Raw genomic sequence first — 21,795 nt, 5'->3', positions numbered from 1 at the left:
AAAAACGTCCTCCCACAGAAGAGAGGGACAGTGGTGACAACCTGCTTTCCTCAATGAGCCATCCCTATGGGAACTGGAGTAGGGGTGGGGGCGGCCAGTAGGCTCTGCTGGGATTCTAGGTGCTCTTTCCAGGGCAGGACTGTCCCCAACCCATCATTTCCGATTCAACTCCAGATCCAAGCCAGCGGCCTTCCCAGCCCCAGTCACAGTGACAACCAAATAGCCCTCCTCCTCATTTTCACTGGTCTCTGCAAGTAAGGCTGTTTGCAATCTAGACTCCACTCAAGTGCCCCAAGCCTGTGAGGCTTCACGACTGGGAAGGAATGTGGTGCTACGGTACAGCAGGGTGCTACGGCATAGCGGGGGTGCTACAGTACAGCCCTGGGCAGCCGAGGCTTTCTGCTGTTCGTCTGGTTCTCAAAGTGGGAGAGGATCCCAGCCTCAACCAAAACGAATGTGGTCCCATTTGGTGGCAATTTCCTTCTGCACATCCAGGGAGGACGGCAGCATATAGGCTTCTTACTGTAAAGGTAGTAAGCGGGCTCAGAGCATTTACAAGTAGCATGGCTTCTGCCAACCTACAGCGCAGGCAGCGGACTTGTCTCAAAGCCACCGCCCAACTAAGGAGTCTGTGTGGGCAATTTTTTATTTTTTTGCTGCCAACTTGACAAAAGCTAGAGAAACCTAAGAGGGAGGCCCAAGTAAGAAGATGTCTCCATAAGATTGGCCTGTAGGCAAACCTATGGGGTATTGTCTTATTAATGATTTATTTGGGAGGGTCCTGTAGATTATGGGAGGTGTCACCCTTGCAAAGGTGGCCGTATGAGCTGGGAGCAAGCCAGGGAGCAGCAGCATTCCTGTTTCTGCTTCAGTTCCTGCCTTGACTTCCCTCAAAGATAGACTGGGACATGGACGTCTTAGCCAAATAAACCCTTCACTCCCCAACTTGTGTTCGGTTATGGCGTTGGTTATCAACGCAATGGAAAGTAAAGGAAGCCAGAGCCCAATGCTGAGGCTTCACCCTGGAAGGAGCCAAAAAGGGTGGTAATTCATCAGTGCTTCCAGGGTTTCCTGGGGTTGACACAAGGACCAAAGATGTAGCCTTAAAGGGACCTCTGGAGATACTTTGTAGCAGTAGAAGAGCTCACTAGATGGTTACAGCCAATCCCTCCTACACTGTGAGCCTGGAGAGCCAATGGCTTCTGGAGTCTGAGAACTGGGACAGAGTCTATTCTTTCAGGTCACCTCCACAACACACCCAGAGCCTGGCCCTTGGTAGAGCTTACAAAGGAGAGTAATTACTCCGCACTCACCAGCCCCCAAGCAAATTGGGGATGCGTGACACTCTAGTTAAAGAACACGCTAATCCTTTCTCTCACCCTCAGCATTCTGAGGCCAGCCAGCCACGTCAGAGCCAGGATACACTCAGGCCAGGTACCAGGCAGCCTGACCAATGCTCTCAGTGGTTCCTACTTGTTGGTGATGCCTCTCTGAAGAGGGAGGACAGCCAGCATGGGCAAGGGTCTGGGTCTGATGGAAGGGTCAGGAAGGATGGTGGGGATGCCTCCACACTGGAGTGGAAAGGGTGTTCAGGAGAGAGACCGGCCTTGGTGGGAATGAGCGGCTTTGTTTTCCACAGGGGAAAAAGGCCAAATTGCAATTCTCAGTTTTCAAGTTGCATCCTCTGCCAAGTTGGCCTCCCCAGCTCCTGCTGGGATGGAAAGTCCACACAGACTGGTGTCCGTCCCCCCTCCCCCCCCTTTGTGCTAACGTTGAAACTTGCCTTTGTCTTGCTGACAAGGCAGTCTGGGTAGAGACCTGACCTCAGGAGAGGAGACCTACTTCCTGCCCAAGGCATTGGCCTGGAGAAAAGCTAAGAGGTGAGCTCTGAAGGGTTGGGCCAGAGGTCCTGGGACCCCTGGGGATCTCAAGCTGAAAGTGGGCACAAGGACAAAGGGGCTAGGCCCTGAGAGCAGCATTTGCATGAATTCTTGCTGGAAAAGAATTACGTAACCACAAAGGCTTTTAAGGGCTGGGGAGAGGGTCAGGCTCAAGTTCTCTGCCTTGGGAAGTTTCCAGAGCTGACTTTTGCCTTTCATCCAGGAGAAAGCTACAGTAAGGCTTACTGCTCCCATCTTTCTTGAAGAAAGTCTGGCTGAACTTGAACATTCTTGCTTATTCCATAAAGGCAACAAGAGGAGAGTTGGGGGGCCTGCCTTTGGGGGTTCCATTCTGGAATGACCAAGACTCTCCTCTTTACTCAGTCTATTCTGTGCCCAGGAACTGGACTTTGTGAAGCAGATTCCCTGTCCTATTTAACAGATGTGGAAACAGAGGTGCAGGGGAGGGGGGAGGCTGGGAACAGGGATTAGAGTCACGGGGCTGAGGAGGGCTGACTCCAGAGCACGTGCTTTTGCAGCCCTGAGTTTTGGCTGTTGCAGCTGGCACATGGGGTTCTCTCTAGTGGGGGAAAAATTCCAGTGTGGTTGATGCTATCCCAGTGGAGGGATTAAAAATGCTAGGTTTTTGTCTTTTTTCTTTTTCTTTTTTTTTTTGGCAAAGGAGTTTCCCAGCAGAGGGGGCCTAGCAAACACAGCTATCCCAGTTGAGCTCATAGCTTCTGAGAACCTACCGACTGTGTGGAAGGGACCCAAGAAAGGAGGGAGATGGTGAGCTCTTCAAACCATGGGTACTGAGACTAGGGTGACTGTCCATGTGCCCATCATCTGTGTGTAACAGCAGCAAGTGAGCAATGGCCCTCAGCGACCTGTCAGACATACACAGTCCTCATGGGCACCATCTTTATAATATCATTCTCATCTCTAACTTACAAGGCAGGAAATCAACATGCTCTTGAATCATTTGCCAAGGTTTTAGGGCTGTGTGTGCGTCCAGGGTGCCAAGGTTGGAAGTGACTCCAGCATGAAGCTTGGAGCCAGTCACCCCTTTGTTGGCATCCAGGGTCTGCCAATCATGCATGCCATTTGTGGTTTCTCGGGGCCCTGGTTCCTCTTTTGTAACAGGGGCGTGGTACTGATTCCCTGTAGGGAATGAACGGGGGGTAATTCGTGTGAAGCACTCAGCCCAGTGCTGGTATCCAGTGACAGCTGTAAGTGGCAGTCGGTGAAGCTTGGAGCAGGTTCTGTCTCTGCACAATCTCTCTTTCTCACCTAAAGCCTTGGCATTGCCAAGACTGCACCGCACCCTCTGCAGCAGCTGCTGTAACACCTGGCACTCAAGGTGCTTGGTAGATTTTTGTACTATGACCCCAACATGTTCTGCCCTAATCCCTAGAGTCTGTGGCTACGATGGGATAGTCCATGCCTTACATTACCCTGGATCAGCCTGGAAACCACACAAAACCTTCCAAGCAGACAGCTTTCTTTGACCCAGAGGTTGGAGGGATTGTAAGTGCCAGAAAATTTCTATGTCCCATCACTGGCTCCCTGTGATGAGGAATGCAGGCAGTTTCCAGACGCTGGAGGGCCCCAGCTGAGAGCCATCAAGCAGAGTGTAGGGGACTGATTCTACCACAATGTGAGCGAGTAAGACTGGACAGGAGTTCTTCTCTGGAACCTCCAGGTAGGAGGCTGTGCCTGGTTAACACCTTGGCTTTGACCTTGTGAGGGTAAATAGGGAACCCAGCTGAGCCTGCCAAGGCTTCTGATCCACAGAACTTTGAGGCAATAATAGCTATTATACTGTGCTATTAAACTATTGGTAACGTGTGACACAGGAAGTAGAAAATGAACACAGTGGTTATACCAACGAGCTGCTGACTGTGAAAACCCCGGTGCTCTGGCTCCCACTCCAGCTGGGAGAAGCTGAGCATCCTAGGTGGCAGGATGCTACCCAAGGTCTCACAGCTAGTCAGTGGCACATGCCCACTCTTAGTCATTCCTGCCTTTGGCTGCGATTCCTGTCAGTGGAGCTGTGCTGCTCAGTCTGGCATGGTTTTGCCCATGTCAACAGAATACAAACTGAGCTACCCAGAAGAGAGAACTCAGCTGAGTAACTGCCTCCATCAGATTGGCCTGTGGTAGTGAACACGTGCGAGTGACGTGTGCTTAATTGATAACTGATGTGGAAGGCTCAGCCCATTGTGGGTGGAGCCACCTCTGGGCAGGTGGTCTGGGCTGTATAAGAAAGCTAGCTCAGCAAGCCACTGGTGAGCTAGCAAGCAGCTTCCTCCACGGTGTAGCTTCGGTTCCTGTTTTATCTTCCCCTGATGATAGACTGAGACAGAAAAGTGTAACTGATGGAATAAACTCCTCCGAAAGTTGCTTTTTCACTGTGGTTTTTATCACAGCAATAGAAAAGCAAACAAGGAGAGAAACAATGCCCCTCCCACTGTGAGAGAGGAGATGAGCTCTGTGCTGTTTCGGGAGCTGTTCTTCAGGGGCCAGGCTGGCCCTGTCCAAGGTGTGCACCTTACCTGGCAGAAACGGAATGATCCTCTGCTTAGGATCCTTCTGCCCTCCTTCCATGGGGAACTTGTCCAACATCTGCATCTAAACAGGGAGGGAAGAAGAGCAAAAACCTTTCACAATATAAAATAGACATTACCTGACATCCTAAAAGGATAGGTAAAGCAGAGGCAATGGCGATGAGGCTGGACCTGAGGCCCGTGTGAAGCAACTGAGCACAGCTCCCCAACCGTGAAAGCTCAAAGATGCAGGAGAACATTCTTAGTTTTTTTTAATATTTATTTATTTACTTATTCATTTATTTATTTATTTATTTATTTATATTTATACAGTATTCTGTTTGCTTGTATGCCTGCAGGCCAGAAGACGGCACCAGACCTCATTACAGATGGTTGTGAGCCATCATGTGGTTGCTGGGAATTGAACTCAGGACCTTTGGAAGAGCAGGCAGTGCTCTTAACCACTGAGCCATCTCTCCAGCCCCCTTAGTTTTTTTTTTTTTTTAAGATTTATTTTAAACTATGTGTATATGTATATACATCTGTGCCTTATGCGTGCAGGTGCTCTCAGAGGCCAGAAATGCCAGAGCCCCTGGAGCTGGATTTACAGACAGTTGTGAGCCTTCTGGTGAGGGTTTTAGGAACTAAACTTGGGCCCTCTGCAAGCATGGGCAATACATGATCTTAGCCACTGAGGCATCTCTGCAGGCTACCTACCATTCTTGGGGTTCCTGGAGGGTTTAAGCCATAGGACTTAGAATGTGAACAACAGCCTGACAACTCTGTCACAGACAGCAGGTCGTTCTGCAGTTTGAGAAGTGACAGGTGTGTTAAAATATCCCTCACCTGGTAAGCCTAAGCTTATGACAGCATTCTATTCCTGAGCTACTCCGAAATCCCCGACCTGCTCAGCAGAGCCCAGCCTGGTGCTATGTAGCGTGCTAAGAGCCAGCCATGAAGATAAGCAGTCTCTAAAAGAGCCTGGGAAACAATCTGGTGACTGTGAAGTAGTGTGTGAAAAACCATGAAACAGGCAGGGAGAGAGGATAGAGCTGGGGGCATACCACGAAAACCTGTATCTTAGTTAGGGGTCTATTGCTGTGAACAGATACAACAACCACGGCAACTCGTTTAAAGAAAAACATTTAGCTAAGGTGGCTTACAGTTCAGAGGTTCAGTCTATTATCATCACGGTGGGGAGCACAATAGCATGCAGGCAGACATGGTACTGGCTACATCTTGATCAGAAGGCAACAGGAAGTAGATTAAGTGTCACAGTGAGTAAAGTCTGAGCAAAAGAGATCGCCTAGTCTTCCCCTACAGTGTGACAAACTTCCTCCCACAAGGCCAGACCTACTTCAGCAAGACCACGCCTCCTAATAGTCCCATTACCTCTGGGGGCTGTTTTCTTTCAAACCACCGCATTCTGATATTTTAAGAAACAGAAGGGAAGCTGGGTGCAGTGGCACACACCTTTAATCTCAGAGCCAAGGCTAGTCTGGTCTACATAGTGAGTTCCAGGGCAGCCAGGGTTACATAGTGAGACCTTGTAAAAAAAAATTAATTTTAGAAAAAGAAAGAAACTAATGAAATTTTTGGCTAGGTAACTCAAAGTTACAAGGATCTGCCACTTAACTCTTGTGTGTTCTGATGTAACTTTAAGGATCTTCTCTTCTGGTCCTCAATCATGAGAGTTTATCACTGCACTGTGTTAAAATTAAGGCTGGGCTGGGCTGCCTGCAGTTACGTCCCATGTTTCTGAACCAATGGTTGAATTGACTTTCCCATTCCTCTGAAGCGGGCCACGTCGAATGATTGATCAGCAGCACGTGATGCTTCAGGGTGGAGGTTTGCTGTTCTCTATCCCAGTCCCACACCCAGCTCTAGTGAGGGACCCACATTCCCTGCCATCTGCGGTCTTGTGGGGTGGGGTGGGTGCAGAGCCTCAGCAACCCTGCCCACGGTCCAGCCCACGGCCTGGTTGCCCATGAGGGACTCAAGTTGCCCTGCTGTTTGGTGGGGTTGTTTTTGTTGCTCTTGTTTTTGTTTTTATGAGACAGAGTCTCATTATGAGGATCTGACTATACTGGAGCTAACTAGCTGCCAGAGTTGGCCTCAAACTCACAGATACCTACTTGCCTCTGCCTCCTGAGTGCTAGGATTAAAGGCGCGTGTTGCCGTTGCCGCTACCACCACCATCACCATGCCTGGCTCAATAATGTACATGACGGTCCCCACCCCTCCTTTGTTTGGTGATGCTAGGGACTGAGCCAAGGGTCTCCCCACATGTTAAACCAGTACTCTACCACTAAGAAAACCCTGAGGTTACTTGTTACAGAAGCATATCCTGATCTATCCTAATTCACAAGGAAGCCAGAGCAGATGGAAAGGGCCTGCCAAGAATGGCCGACAGGTGAGAAGCGCCCCCACCTGTATGCTTCAGGGACATCATCCCCCTGACTTCCCAGACTGTCTCTCTGCTGGAAAAGTCCAGGAGAAATGAGGGTCCAGGAGGGAGTAGGCACACAGGTAAAGGAAGAAATGTGTCCACGGAGCAGGCAGGTACTGCATCTCAGAGGGATCCCCTCCCCGCACCTCCTCAGACCCCTATACTGTGAACACTAGCACACAAGGTCTGAGAGGCAAAGGAACAGCCCAAGTGTGGCAAGGCCAGGGGACTCTGTCGTTGCAAGACTGCTGAGCAGATACAGAGAGGGCAGGGGACACAGGTGTCAGGCTGGCGCTCCTGGCTTCTTCTGTGCTATTTTATATAAATTCCTGGGGCAGAGGGCCAGCTTCAGTGTAGCTGGGCTTGCAGGGCAGCTGGAGCTTGCAGGCTTCCAGAAGCCTGGGGTAGAGGATTTATTTAACTGTGGATTTTACTTATGATTTGTGCAGTGCTAGGGATGGAGCCAAGGGCTTTGCACATGCTAGGCAAGAGATTCACCGCGGTAGCCACAGGGCTACCCCGGGTTCTGTTATCCATGGCACTATTTGTGGCTGTCCATCATGGGTCCCTACTCTGTCCTGCATGGGGACAGGAATATCTGGTGCACTATCTTTCCCTGACTGCTAAGGCCACTGTGGGCCTCCTTGGAAAGATGGATTCATTTCTGAAGAGTGCATCTATACCAGCACATAGCAGGCTTTCAAGAAACACCGGTAGAATGGATGCTAACAGTGGGGGAGACTGGCAAGTGTGGGTGGTACCCAAGAATACTCTAGAGTTTCCAAGGCATTTTATGGAGAACTGAAAAATACTTCAAAACACAAAAGTTTAATGAAAAAGAATCAATGAATTCAACAGAGAGAACTTTTTTCTTCAGTAGATCACTTCAGAGGACAGTTAAATAACCTTAATGAATATGGTCATATTACTAATATAAAATAATAGTAACAGGCAACAGTGCACAGCAGTTGACAGTTAACACCTTCAGTTACAGTAACTCTCTGAAGCAAATGCTACAAGTCACAGATGAGGAAACCTGAGGGCAGAGAGGGGAATGAATTTACCTTAAGTCACACGGCAAAGCAGCCGCGTGGCCTGTCCAAACACTGTTGTCTAATCCCATTTTCCTAATGTCTTTAGTATCTTTAGCTGGTTTCAGGGTTACATGGGTATGGAAAACCAGCTTGAGACAAGGAAAGCTTAATATTCTGTGCACAGGCGAGCAGCACATTCCCATCAGTCTTAGCTGCAGGGGCTCTGTTCTTTTTTTTTAATTTATTTATTTATTAAAGATTTCTGTCTCTTCCCCGCCACCGCCTCTCATTTCCTTCCCCCTCCCCCAATTAAGTCCCCCCAGCCCCAAGAGCAATCAGGGTTCCCTGCCCTGTGGGAAGTCCAAGGAACCCCCACCTCCACTGAGACAATGGGGATGCTCTATAGGAGCTCTGAAACTGATACTAATGCTATCTATTTCTGTTTCCCTTCTCAATTTTAAAAGTTGAAACACTAGCCGGGCGGTGGTGGCGCACGCCTTTAATCCCAGCACTCGGGAGGCAGAGGCAGGCGGATCTCTGTGAGTTCGAGACCAGCCTGGTCTACAAGAGCTAGTTCCAGGACAGGCTCCAAAACCACAGAGAAACCCTGTCTCGAAAAACCAAAAACCAAAAACCAAAAACCAAAAACCAAAAAAAAAAAAGTTGAAACACCACCAAGGAGAAGCGTGTTGTCAAAAACGCACAGTAACAAGGCCCATTCAGTTCTCTTGGTACCTTTGAGACCTTCTCTGGATCTCTATACTGGCTAGTAAGTGTCTACACTGACTAACAAGTGTCCATACTGGCTACCAAGCATCCAAACTGGCTAATGACTGTCCACACGGGCTAATGACTGTCCACACTAGCTAACAAGTGTCCACATTGGCTAATAAGTGTCCACACTGACTAGAAAGAGTCCACACTGGCTAACAAGCGTTCACATGAGCTAACAACTGTCCACACGGGCTACTGAGTGTCCACACTGGCTGACAAGAGTCCACACTGGTTAACTAATGAGCGTCTACACTGGCTAACGAGTGTCCACACTGGCTAACAAGCATCCACACTGACTAACAAGTGTCCACCCTGGCTAGCGAGTGCCTACACTGACTAGTGAATGGCTACATTGCTAACAAATGTCCACACTGGCTTTTACACCACTGGTCCAACCTTGGGTAAGTCCCCTTGGAGCAGACAGCTCAGGTGAAATCCTGATGCTTCCTCCACCAGTTGCATTCATAGAGCTTGTGTGGCCATTTGGGAAATGAGGGACACTCTGCAGGGGGTTGTAAGTAACACTGCTTTGAAACTGATTTGGGAGTAATTTAGTGGTCTGGGTGGCTGGTTCTTTTGCTTGATTTATTTATTTATGAATATGTATGCTCTGTCTGCATGTAAGCCTGCATGCCAGGAGAGGGTATCAAATCTCATTATGGATGGTTGTGAGATACCATATGGATGCTAGGAATTTAACTCAGGATCTCTGTAAGAACAGCCAGTATTCTTTTTTTTTTTTTTTTAGACAGGGTTTCTCTGTGGCTTTGGAGCCTGTCCTGGAACTATCTCTGTACAACTAGGCTGGTCTCGAACTCACAGAGATCCGCCTGCCTCTGCCTCCCAAGTGCTGGGATTAAAGGCGTGCACCACCGCCGCCCAGCACAGCCAGTATTCTTAACCACTGAGACATCTCTCCAGCTCTGTCTTGCTTTTATGTTTCAATTGTGTTACACAAACACAACATACAATACAGCCTTCAACCATATCTGGGAACACAGTTCTGTGGCCTTATGTACACTCTGCGGGTGCCCATCTCCTCCACCATCTCCACAGTCTTGGATCAACCAGAGCACCAAATGGCTCTCCATTCGCCCTTCCTGGTGTCACCGCCTCCACCTTGTGACTCAGTTGGTTACTCTGGGTACCTGGTACAGGTGTAGTGAAACACCTGTCCTCTTCTCTCTGGCCTTACTCAGGTCAGTGCACAGCGTTCAGGGTTCAATCATCACAGCCGGTATCAGAATTGTTTTGTTTTTTTTCATTTTTGTGAGATGGGGTCTCTCTGTAGAGCTCCAGTGACATCTGTGACCCTCCTCCAGGGGAACATACTGAGTCTGGAGGACTCAGAGTACAAAGGTTGCCTAACACAGTGCGAGGTGGACCCATGTTTGGGATTATTCGTAAAGGACTCAGGGGTGCTCAAGCTGTAGTGGGGAGATGTGGCCATAAACCTACTTTGAGGGCAAGTCCACCTTTTATCCAAAGGATCCTGGGTTCCGGGGAGGTGGTGGTTCAATCCCACTGTTTGGGGCATGTGACTCCCTCTAAACTCGAGTGTTTCCACTTGTGAAATGGCCATGGTTCTGATCTCCTGCGGGAGGATTTAGTGAGATGGCATTTAAGATGGGCACCTCACAGTTCTGGCTAAGAACAGTTGATATTAATGCACCTCTGCTGGGTGCCTCCCTGAGCACTGTGGGCACGCCAGTCACTCATCCCCAGGCCTGCCTTGGATGTCTGCTTCCTCCAAGACATCCTTATCCACTCTACAGCAACAGCCGAGGCTGAGTGACCTGTCCGAGGGTTTGGACCTCACATCAGGGGTTCCTACTCAAAGCTCAGGGCTCTATTCTGTCCCCTGCAGCCTCACATGAATAAGACACATGGCCTGATGTCAAGTCTCAGTGGCAGACATGACCATAGGAGGACAGCTTTTCTAAAGCATCAGGAAGGTGAGTCCTCATTATGGAGTCATTTTTGCTGGTGACAATGTCCTTTCCCATGAAGTAGCCTGGGCCATGCTCCTTCTACCACGAGTCTTTACAGTGTTTCCTTTGCTTAAATTTTCCACCCTACCAGAGTGGACACCTGCGGTTCTGGATTCCCCAAAGCCCTTGGGGGCAGCTGCTATCCTCCTCAATTCCGCCGGGCACCTGGTATCCAGAAACATCATCAAGATGTTGATCCTGTTTTTCTGTCCCTGTGCTGGTCTTGAACACCTTGTCCTATGGTCCAAGACAAGATTAAGCCATAGGGGACATTCTCCCCCCCACCAAAGTAACGGATGTGGACACCATCTGAAGCAGTAGCTGCTGCCATGCACCTCAGCATGGGACCAGACACAGTGTCTTTGACACTGTGGCCCTGGGCCTAGTTGTATCCAAAGCCGAAAGTCCTTGAATTTCTCAGCTAATTCAGCTGACAGACGTGAGTTGAGATAACTCAACCTAGCTGGGTTCTGCTGTCTGTGCCATGACAGTCTGACAAAAACTGAAGCTTGGGCTGGACTGAAGCCCAGCTGTCAAATTTCAAAGTCTGGAACCTCAAGAAACTGCTGTCATGTCCTCCCGTTATCTTTCTGCTGATCCCAAACAGCCTGGGTCTGCCAGTCATCCAACCATATTTAGCAGCTCGGGGCTTTCTTATAGTTGAGAGAGAGAGAGAGAGAGAGAGAGAGAGAGAGAGAGAGAGAGAGAGAGAGAGAGGGGAAAAGGAAGAGGGGAAGAGGGAAGGGGAGGGGGGAAGGGAAGGGAGGGGAGGAGAGGAGAAAAGAGCTATACCTCACATACCACAAATGACCCTTCAAAATGTAGCACTCAGCAGTTTTCTGTGTATTTACACAGCATGCAGTCATGACCACTGTCCAATTCTAGAACACTTTCATTACCCCCCCAAAATACCTAACAACCAGTGTCTGCCCACTGTCCCCTTCCCTTCTGGGCACAATCACCAATTTTAACTCATAGCTGGTAGCAAAAGCAGCAACAGAGAGCAGAGTGACTAAAAGCAGGGACTTGGGTATCACAGTCTCAAATCCAAGTACTATTGTACTAGCTCTATGGCTGGGCAAGCGAATGAACCTCTCTGAGCCTGCGTTCATCCGTGTAATCTGATAAACTGGTCGTGATGGTTAAATGAATGGACAGAGCTTTGGAAATGCTGGCTTTTTACTGACATTTTTCCACACCACGTAAAGGGGTGGGGCCAAGGCCACACAGCTGGGTGTGACTGGGCCCAGGTCTTCTGAGTTCTCTGTTTTTCCTGTTACACCACCCCAGTTCACACCAGTTCAGCTGCTCCTCCTCACCAAGCCTTAGCCCTTCCCTCACTTTGTGAGCCAAACCATTTCTTAAAAAAAAAAAAAAAAAAAAAAAATCAAGGCTGTGTGCCAAATGGGACATGGAATCATGAAATCATCTAAATGTTAGGGTGTTATGGCCCCACATGGGCTGGTCTTCTTGCCTAGTTCTTGGGGACAGCCGAATTGAATGGCCTGACCTCTCACACCCCTCTGGGGTGGATACGGATACAGGGAGGTTGCTTCTAGCTTGACCCGGACCCCCTAGAATCACATGGTTTTGCCACTCTGCCCCCACACCATCTGGGATTCCTTAAACCTGGATGAAGCCGGGCCTTTGGACAGCTTCACCATGCCAGGGACGGCCACTTGAGGCAGCCAATTCTGCCCCAGCAAACCCCCAATCATCACTACACCGAGCTGGGAAGAAAAACTGACTTTTAAGAAATCAGTGAGACCAGGGGTCTAGTGAGTTGGGAAGACCTATAGTCGGACCCAGGAAGAGCGGTCACTGTAGGTGTCCCATCTGTGGAGAGGGACAGATGACAGCTAACGCGCCGAGCCATGTCCACCTCACTCTGCTGTCCTAACAAGTACATGATGGAAGCTCTTTCGCTCCCGTTCAAAGTGAAGGAGGAAACGGAGGCTCAGAAAAGGGCAGAGGTAACACCAAGCTGAGACCTGAAGGGAAAGCTGAATCTTGAACTTGGGTTTGTCTTCAGCCTTGGCCAGGCTGAAATAGGGAATAAGCAACAGTCTCGCCACACGCTTCAGCGTGCCAGGATTCAAACACATTCACAGGGCTCCCTCACACCTTGGCATTCCCTGGTCCAGCTTCGCCTGCTCCTCTCCACGGCTGACAGGCTAGGATGGAGTCTGACCCAGGATCCTGAAGATCACCAGATCCTCTCAGTGGAACCAGCACCTAGGGACTCCAGGTTCCTGGAGCAGGAAGGACAGCTGACGGAGACCAAAGGGCTGACGTGAGCACAGATGCTGAGCGTGTTGGCCATGGGCAAGCGAGATGCTGCTCTAGAGTGGCCAGCGGGAAAATAGAGCAGGTAGATCAGGGGTCCTGAGGTCACAAGACAGATGGCCAGGAGCTGCCAGTAGACACTAGGTACTCCCAAGGTCATAGCAGCGTTTGTTTTGGGTCTTTCTTGGAGGTGCCAGGCTGGCAAGGAGCCCATGAACACATGCCAAGGCAAAGCTCCCAAAGTAGATGCCACTGCCTGGAACAGCAGCTTAGCAACGGACAAAAACTCTGGGTCACCTGTATTATCACCCGTCTGTGTGGAAGGGCAGAGCAGCCCTGAGTGTTATCAGTCCCTCTCACATGGGCTGTGGCACCTGCACAGGGCACTGGATGGTACCAGGGATCACCGCTGCCCATGCCTCCTCTTCCTGTGTTTTCTTCTCCCCTATCTGCTCACTCTAGACGGTGGTTTAGTTTGTTTATCACGGGGCTGGGATCAAACTCCTGGCTTGTGCGTGTGAAGCACGTATTCTCTCCCACTTAGCGGCATCCCAGCCCCACAGCGAGTTTTCCAGACAGCCCCGCTGTTTATTTACATTTGGTTCATTTGCAGCAGAGCAGCAGAAAATAACTGTATGCGACCCCGCTAGATGTGGCTACATGCTGCTCAACACAAAGCATCGCAGATGAGCTCGTGATGTTTTAAATGATTAAGTGGCTGGTATCTCCCTCACCTTACACAATGCAGCAGCGCCTGACTGTGTGTCATGAAGGCATTTAGAGACTGTTTTAGCTGCACAGGAGAAAGCAGTCAGCAGCCTATTGCTGTCTGCCCTCCTTTACCAGAGTGGGACACAGGCTCCAGACAGTCTCCAGTCCACACTGTCAGGAACAGCTTGGGTCTATGTAGTCAAGGATACCTGCAGTTAATATTACCAGAACCCAAGATTCTCCTTCCCAACCCAGACTATGCCCTTGATACCAAGGGTGGAAGAGCAACCCAGGAAAGACCATTGGTTGTCATAGTGATTGGCATAGAGCTGGGCCAATGAAACACGGAGTGACTGGCAGCACATGTGAGAAATCACTGTTAATCTTTCCTACAGAGCACGAGCCCAGAGTTGCTGGAGCCATTTGCAATCACGTGTGAGAGAGGATGAAGCCAACACCACTGAAGTGGGAACACAGACGAAGAAGTCAGGTCAGATGACAGAGTGAAAGCCCTGCAATAGGTGGAGCAGGAAGCCTGGAAGCCCTCTCCTCCCAGGGCAGTCAACCACCCTGCTGAAATACCCAAAGCAAACCTGAGTTGGTTCTGTCACTAGTAGGGCAGACACCACGCATCCATTGTGGGATGGAGGCTTGCCCTGGACCCTCAGCACACAGCAGCCAGGAACATCCCCTAGTGTCTGAGGCAGACATTGTCTAAAGAACTTTGCCACATCATCTCCTGAAGGACCCTGACTTCTCCGGCCACCTTGGAGCTGCCTGCTTTTGGAGGCATGGAGATGAAGCTACAGGCCCAGGACTAGCATTGTGGAATGCTAGTGAAGATGGATCCAACTGAGCTGTCTGCATGCTCCCCAGCTCACAGTGAGACTGGTGGTGCATGTTGTTCGTTTGTTCATTCGTTCATTCATTCATTGCTTCACTGCTTCATTCATTCATTCATTCACATACTCACTCATGCAAACATGCATCAATCTCTAAGTAAGCATGTGCTTTGTGCCAGGCCTTGAATAAAAGCATTAAGGAAAGAAAGGATGAGGGAAACATGGTCCCTACCCATGCCTGTCACAGTCTAGAAGAGACAGATAAGCTGAGAACATCAGTATGAAGAAGCTCACAGCCAGGGGTAATAGCTCCCGAAGAGCAAAGAACAAAGTCAGACAAGGCTTCCAGAAGCTGGGGACCCCGGAGAGGAAGAGTCATCCAGGCCAATGGTTCAGGAAGGAGAGCACAGAGTAGCATCCCAGGTGAGAGGCAGTACTGTAAAAGCTAGCAGGTGGGGCTGGGGAGCCAGTGCATAAGGTGTCCAGACAGACTCAGCATCCTGGATCACCACCTGGTCACTGTACAAAACGTGGTTCAACATGGCTCTAGAGCCATGTGTGACCTCCAGACTGCCCGCCCCCCCCACTTCAGGGGCAGTCAACAGTACCTCTTATTCAGTTAAATGTGTCAAAACATAAGGTAATCAAAAACCATATTTAGGCTCCAAGTAATAGATGTCAATTTAGAGTCAAGACCATGAAAAGACAAGGCTCTAAAGTCACAGCATAGGGAAAGTCCATTCACCTTCTCCCCATCACAAACGCCTACCTGGAGGTCAAAGAACTTGCTGTAGCGCCGGTAGATGGCCTCTGTGGCACCACTGGACCACGTGACTCGGATGATGTAGACCTGCAGGGAGGGACAGAGGAGATGAGTGTTAACCACAGGGAGATGACAGGGTTGGGAAGCATCCTCTTCCAGTCCAGATACTGGGAATCTCACCCCCATGGAACGGTGTCGGCAGGTGCACCTTTGAGAGGTCTTCAATGGGCTAGAGGTATTAGCTCGGGGGTGGGTTCACGATGCCCAGTGGGTTTCTCAGAAAAGTGAGTTTAGTCCACCTGTCCCCTCCTAATCTCTCATCCACCTTCTACTATGATTAGCACCATAAAGGTCCCGTCAGACGCCAGTCGCTTGGCCATAGACTTCCCAGTTTCCAAAGAATAAATGTCCATTTTTACCAATTACCCTCCAATTACCCGGTGCCATTCTATTATAATAGAACAAAACAGGCTAAGAAAATCCTCCATCCATGAGAGGAGTTTGAGGCAGGAAAAATCCAGAAAAACTCAGCTTGACCAAGGACCAGCTGGACCAGTCAGTCCCTTGTTTTGGAGCCTTAGCGCCCTCCTTAACAGAAGGGGAATGATAGCCCCTGCCTGCAGATTTGTCAGGGATGGGACAAGGTCAGCGTGGGGCAGCTGCACTCCCCGCACTGTAAGGGCACCTGAATCTCCCCACGTGGTTCTTCTGTTGGAGTAATTCTTCAAACCTTCACGTTTATCAAGAGAAGGGCTGCCGGGCGGTGGTGGCACACGCCTTTAATCCCAGCACTCGGGAGGCAGAGGCAGGTGGATCTCTGTGAGTTCGAGACCAGCCTGGTCTACAAGAGCTAGTTCCAGGACGGGCTCCAAAACCACAGAGAAACCCTGTCTCGAAAAACCAAAAAAAAAAAAAAAAAAAAAGAGAAGGGCACTTGCATCCTCAACCTCTTTATTGCCTGAATACTGAGCTGCCCTGGTGTTTCCGCCAGTGAGGACTCAGGCCAACTCAGATGTCCCTCGAGTCTCAGCTTCTCCACCTGGGAAGTGGGCTAACAGCACCCACCTCCTCTGTTTCCCAAGTTATATGAAGTTCTAGCAAAATAAAGGTCATGTGTCATCTTAGCAACCAGAGGAGGACACGTCTCTGACCTTGATCACGTGTACCAGCACACACAGGAGACAATACACTGATAACAAACTTGGGGAAACTGAGGTGTCCGCTGGCAGGACCTCAGTGAGGACAGCAGTGGGTCCCTGTTGTCTCTGGTCAGCAGTGTGACCAAGGTACATTAACTTTTCTCCAGGGAGCCTCTTTCTCCATCTTGTCCAGTCCCTTAAACAGAGGGGGGACTATCCACGGTGGTGTGAAGAGGTGAACATGTGACCTGAGCTAGACCAATCAGGGTCAGTAAAACCTCAGGCCTGGGACTTTAGCGCAAACTCTGGAGAAAGACCAGTGCTCCTCTTCTGAGGCTGTGCCATCTTACCACGTCTGCAGTGAGGTCAGCCCCAGAACGAAACAACGTAAGGAAATTTGGAGGATGCGATCTGACCGTATCTAGTTCAGCTTGAAGCTAAGTCTACAGACACCTGTTTCCCGAGCCAATAATTACCATTTGGTCTACAGAGAGCTATGTGTAATTATAATAAATCTGTATAATTACAGTAAAAATAGCTCATCATTTTCACTTGTACATATTTATGAGGTATATTATGATCATCTGATACACACACCATGTGTAGAGATCAAATCCAGGCGTGTGCGATATATGATTGACATATGTGATAGACATATATTAATCATATTTACATGTGCATATGCACACATATATACATACACATAATGGTGCTGGGGATGGAAACTGAAGAAGTCAAAGCGGAAAGAAATGGCAGAACTCAGCTAAGCTAATGACTTTATCTTCTAGTTGGGTAAACTGAGGCCTAGAAAGTGAAAACAGTATCAGAGGTCCCTGTCCCTGGAGATGTCCAAGCCAAGTTTGGCTAGCTGGCTGCAAAGGACACTAACATTAAAGAATAAAAGAAAAATAAAAAAAAAATTAAGAAAGACTGCAGAATATTTTGTTTTTCTTAAAATTGACACAAAGTATCTTCCCACGTATGGAAAGCCTTCTCACGCATGAGTCCGTCCTGGACTCAACTGCGGCAGGCCCACCGCCTTACAGGAATAAAGCCCTGAACAAATCCCACGCGGTGCTTCTAGGCACAAGGCAGACTCTGTCATGAGGTTGGTCCTAGGTCGGCCCTGAGAGCTCAGGGCTGGAGGACGGCACACACCTCTCTGCTGCTACGGGACACTCACAAGGTACTGGCCTCCCCGGCTGTGGTGCCCTTCACTCTGGAATGCAGACAACAGCCTCCCTGAGAATCAAGCACGATAATGAACAGCTATGAATGAGCCTTTGTCTGGCGCCCGATACACATTAGCAGTGCTCACTGGATTCTCCCACGCTGTGGTCAACCCATGCTCCCGCCTGGTTCCCTTCCCCCCTTTTTTTGGCTTGAGTACCAGTTTCTCTTGGAGAATTATCTCCTTTCTCACTGCTTTGCCATTGGGAGGCCTGTTTCCCATGCCTGGCCAAATACAGCACTGCCTGGGCCTGGCATAAAAGGGGACCTGCACATGACCCAAGCCAGGCTGACTGAATTCAGGATCTCCACTGGCATTATAATATATCTCCCCCTGAAAAGGCCTGGTGGGAGAACACCATGCAAGGAATGATTGCATGACAAGCATTTGCTCGCACAAAAGAAAGCCAAGTGAAGAAATGGCATCTATATGGGATGTCTTTTTAAAAGCCTCGGAACTCATGAACAGAAAAACTACTAACTCAGTTACAAGAGGCATATAACAGACTTGGTCAGACAAGTCACTGGAGTGGATAGATGGATGGCAAGAAGGCTGGAGAGAAGATGACATTGCCACCAGCCACTGGGGAAAAGTAGACCAGACAGTGATGAGAAGCCACATCATCGCTTGGTGAGTGTCCTCACCAGGACCATGGTCGCCAGCCTGCCGTGCAACCATCAGTAGGTGGAGCCCAGAAGGAGGAAGCTAAGTCACTGGGGGTTTGCCCTTAAAGCACATGCTAAAAACCCTGTCCCTTCCTGTCTTTCTCTTCACAGCCAATGTGCTCCACCACACACTCCCACAATGGTAATGTTGTCCTCACAAATCCCTGGAAATCTGAGCTGAAGCGAGCTTTCCCTTCTTAGAACTCGTGACCTCAGGCATTTTGTCACAGCAACGTAGCACAACTGTGAATCTGTTAGCACAGATAAGATGAAAAACACCAACAAAGTTGGGCATGACAGTACAGCCTGCAACCCCGCACTTGGAAGCTGAAGTACAAAAATTAGGGGTTCAAGGCCAGCCTGGGCTACTCAGTGAGACCCTGTCCTAACTGTCACCGTGTTAGTTTTCCAGTCACTGTGACAGATGGCCTCATATAAACAACATAAAAGGAGAGTGTGGACTCATGGTTTCAGAGGTGTCAGCCTTTCATGGAGGGAGGACAGGGCGGATTAGAGCCGCGCATACTGTGGTGGCCGGAAGTAGGGAAAGGGGAAAAGAGAAAGGGTTCCCGGTGAGATGCAGCCTCTGAGGCACACAGATGACAGCCCACTTCTGACTAGGCTGGCCTCTCAGCAATGCCACAGCACTATAAATCCATGAGGATACAACGCACCCATTGGCCAGAGTCCTCTCTGAAAACAGCACCCAGACACCCTTCTGGCAAGACAAGGGGATCTGCATAACTAACAGAACTATAGGATTAGATAAAGTTCTTACACTGAAGCCAGTCACCTCGGCTTCAGGGCAGTCACGGTTGGCCTGTGCCTGAGGTTTTACACGCGGGGTGGGAATGGTAGACGGCACTGGCTTGTACTGAACGTATACAGCGCGTTCCTTCTAGTCCTTATTCCCACCAGTATAGCCTAACGTTGTTCACACGGCATCCCCTTTGGTACCAAGTATCAGCATCATAAGTGACCTAGAGATACAGAAAGCACATGGGAGGATGTGCGTGGGTTACATGCAAATGTTGTGCAATTTCACATAAGCATTTGCAGGTTTTGAGGCCCGTGGGAGAAGAGGGGCTGGAACCAAGCCCTCGTGGGCACCAAGGGATAGCTGCACATAATTATATGCATGTATGCATCACATATGCACAAATTCACACATGCTACACCACACACACATGCCGCAGCACACATACACAAATGCACAGCTGCTTCTTGCCACCTGAAGTGGCTCTGTTCCACAGCACTGCCAGGACCAGGGGCTCGGGCAACACTTTAGCATTACTTCTTGGGGAAACACAGTCATGATCCTTCAAGTTTTCAGGCCTTTTTATCATCAGATCAATATATGACTTCATCACCTGTGCTTACGTTTAAGGACACCTTATTAATATGTACGGTTACTTCATTCACACTGAACTCAATGGCCAGCAGCTCCATCACCAGAGCCTGAATGAAGCTTTTCTAACTCATGCACACACATGAGGCCCAGTGGGCCTTTCTAACTCAGGGTCCCAAGCTGTACCTCAGCCCAGGTTTGTGGCTGTTTAAAATATTGAAATTACCAACAAAAAAACACACAAATGTAAAAGGTAGAACCAATTATCAGGACACAAGAGCAAAAACAAGAGAGCCAAACGCCGTCCTGTTCAACCACAGCTGAGAATGTCATGTATTGCTAGAAGATGTGAATTTTTGCACTTGGGGCAAGTCCATGCCTGTAAACATCCCCCAAAGCCATTCGTGTAGGTTTGGACCACAGATGATGTCATCAAGGATATAAAGTCATAAATGTAAATAATGAGGACAGAACTCCACATAAAATGTGTGTGCGTGTGTTCCTGTAGACACAAATCCCAGTGGTGACTCTGGGCTAGGAGAATATTTTTAAATTCTGGTCTTGATGCTTTCTCATATTACCAGACATTTTTATCCTGTACCAATGCTCTTCGATTTATGATGGGCTATATCTTTTTAAAAATCAATTTATTTATGATGGGCTATATCTTTTAAAAAATTAATTAATTTTTTATTTTTATGAGCATTAATGTTTTGTTCTGTCTGTCTAAGGGTATCAGATCCCCTGGAACTGGAGTTACAGACAGTTGTGAGCTGCCCTACCATGCGGGTACTGGGAATTGAACCTGAGTCCTCTGGAAGAACATCAGTGTTAGTAACTGCTGAGCTGTTTCTCCAGTGATGGGCTGTATCTGATAAGCCCCTAAGTTGAACACCTTAAGCAAAAAAGGAACTGACTCCACCTGACCTCTCCAACACTGCCACTTGGCCACACCGCCCACTGCGTGGGTGCCAGCTGCTCTCCTCGAGTTGTGTTATTGGCCAGGAGCTGCGGCTTCTTAACACTGCAGCGTCACAAGAGTATCTGACCGAACAGCACCGGCTGGAGAGAAGAGCCGAACTCAAGACCAAAGTGCACTTTAAAGTCACAAGTTAAACAGCTACAAGTCAGAGGCCATCTATATTGTCTACTAGGAAGAACAAAAGACATACAAAAGACATACCCCAGGCTAGCATCTTCTTGCTTGTCCTCAAAGCCACTCAGTACAAGTGTGGCCAGGGCCACAGGGATGCCGAGTGCAGGGTGGCAGGGTCTAGCGCTGACCTAGACTAGAATCAACTAGATTCGGCTGGGCAATCTGCACCCAGAACTTACGGTGTGAGGTAGAGTATGACATCTGTCTCTGGGAACCTTTGTGTTCCCTACAAAACGGGCCAAGGATGCTGGCCATTCTCACCTCCCGAGCTGACAGAAAGTTCCAGAAAGGGAACTTAGGCTAAATAAAATCTTAGCTCGGGGATGGGACCTGCAGGAAATGTTCTCTAAATATTGTTTAATCCTTCACCCTTACCACCCTTGGCAAGTCTACACCTGGGCCATGAGCCCCGAGTCCTTACAGGGCCCCCATAGAGCATGTGGGAAACCTAGGCCCATTTCCAACGTCAATACCCAAAGGGTTGGCTTTTCCAAGAAAAACGTCTGAAGCCAAAATCTAGTGTACAGCCCCTTGGGAAATCAGAGCTGGGCCCTGGCAAGAGTAGGTGGTAGGACAGAGATGGCCAAGCCCTCTCCTGTGGGAGGGACCCGAGTCCTGGGACAATGGACATGCCTCATTCCTGCTCACCCACTAGCTTATGGTCCAGCACCTGGAAAGGCCCCAGAACATGGACAGACCATTCCCAGGGTAGCCTGATGGCTGCAGCTGGTGCTCGGCACACACAGAGCTATGATCTCAAACAGTTTCATCATATGAACTGCAAACACGCTGAGAGTTGTTCCAGGAGGCTGTGGGGCATCCTCCAATCTTATTCTGATCTGCAGATCTATTGCTGGAGTTTGTAGGGGGTTTTTGGCTTGGTTCCAACTCCAGGCTTAGAGCAACAACATGATGCTGGTTATAGGACGGTGGTCACACTGGGGGCTGCAGGGACCAGAGGCTGAGGCTTCTTTACCTTC

The 21,795-nt window shown here is 49.3% G+C and overlaps 1 protein-coding gene across 3 annotated transcripts in view; it reads right to left on the bottom strand.

The window, feature by feature from the left end:
- Window positions 1–21,795, bottom strand: part of Sh3pxd2b (SH3 and PX domains 2B) — an 85,000-nt gene that overhangs the window by 43,143 nt on the left and 20,062 nt on the right. For all 3 annotated transcript variants that reach the window (XM_026780326.1, XM_026780327.1, XM_005350365.2), the window contains exons 2-3: window positions 15,283–15,363; window positions 4,436–4,511 (exon numbers count right to left, since the gene is read on the bottom strand). In XM_026780326.1, coding sequence (XP_026636127.1) covers window positions 4,436–4,511; window positions 15,283–15,363 — 157 coding nt within the window. The remainder of the gene's footprint in view (window positions 1–4,435; window positions 4,512–15,282; window positions 15,364–21,795) is intronic.

The sequence above is a fragment of the Microtus ochrogaster genome, chromosome 7, assembly GCF_000317375.1.
Source record: "Microtus ochrogaster isolate Prairie Vole_2 chromosome 7, MicOch1.0, whole genome shotgun sequence".
Taxonomy (NCBI): Eukaryota; Metazoa; Chordata; class Mammalia; order Rodentia; family Cricetidae; genus Microtus; species Microtus ochrogaster.
This window is presented reverse-complemented; position numbering and strand designations above follow the sequence as displayed.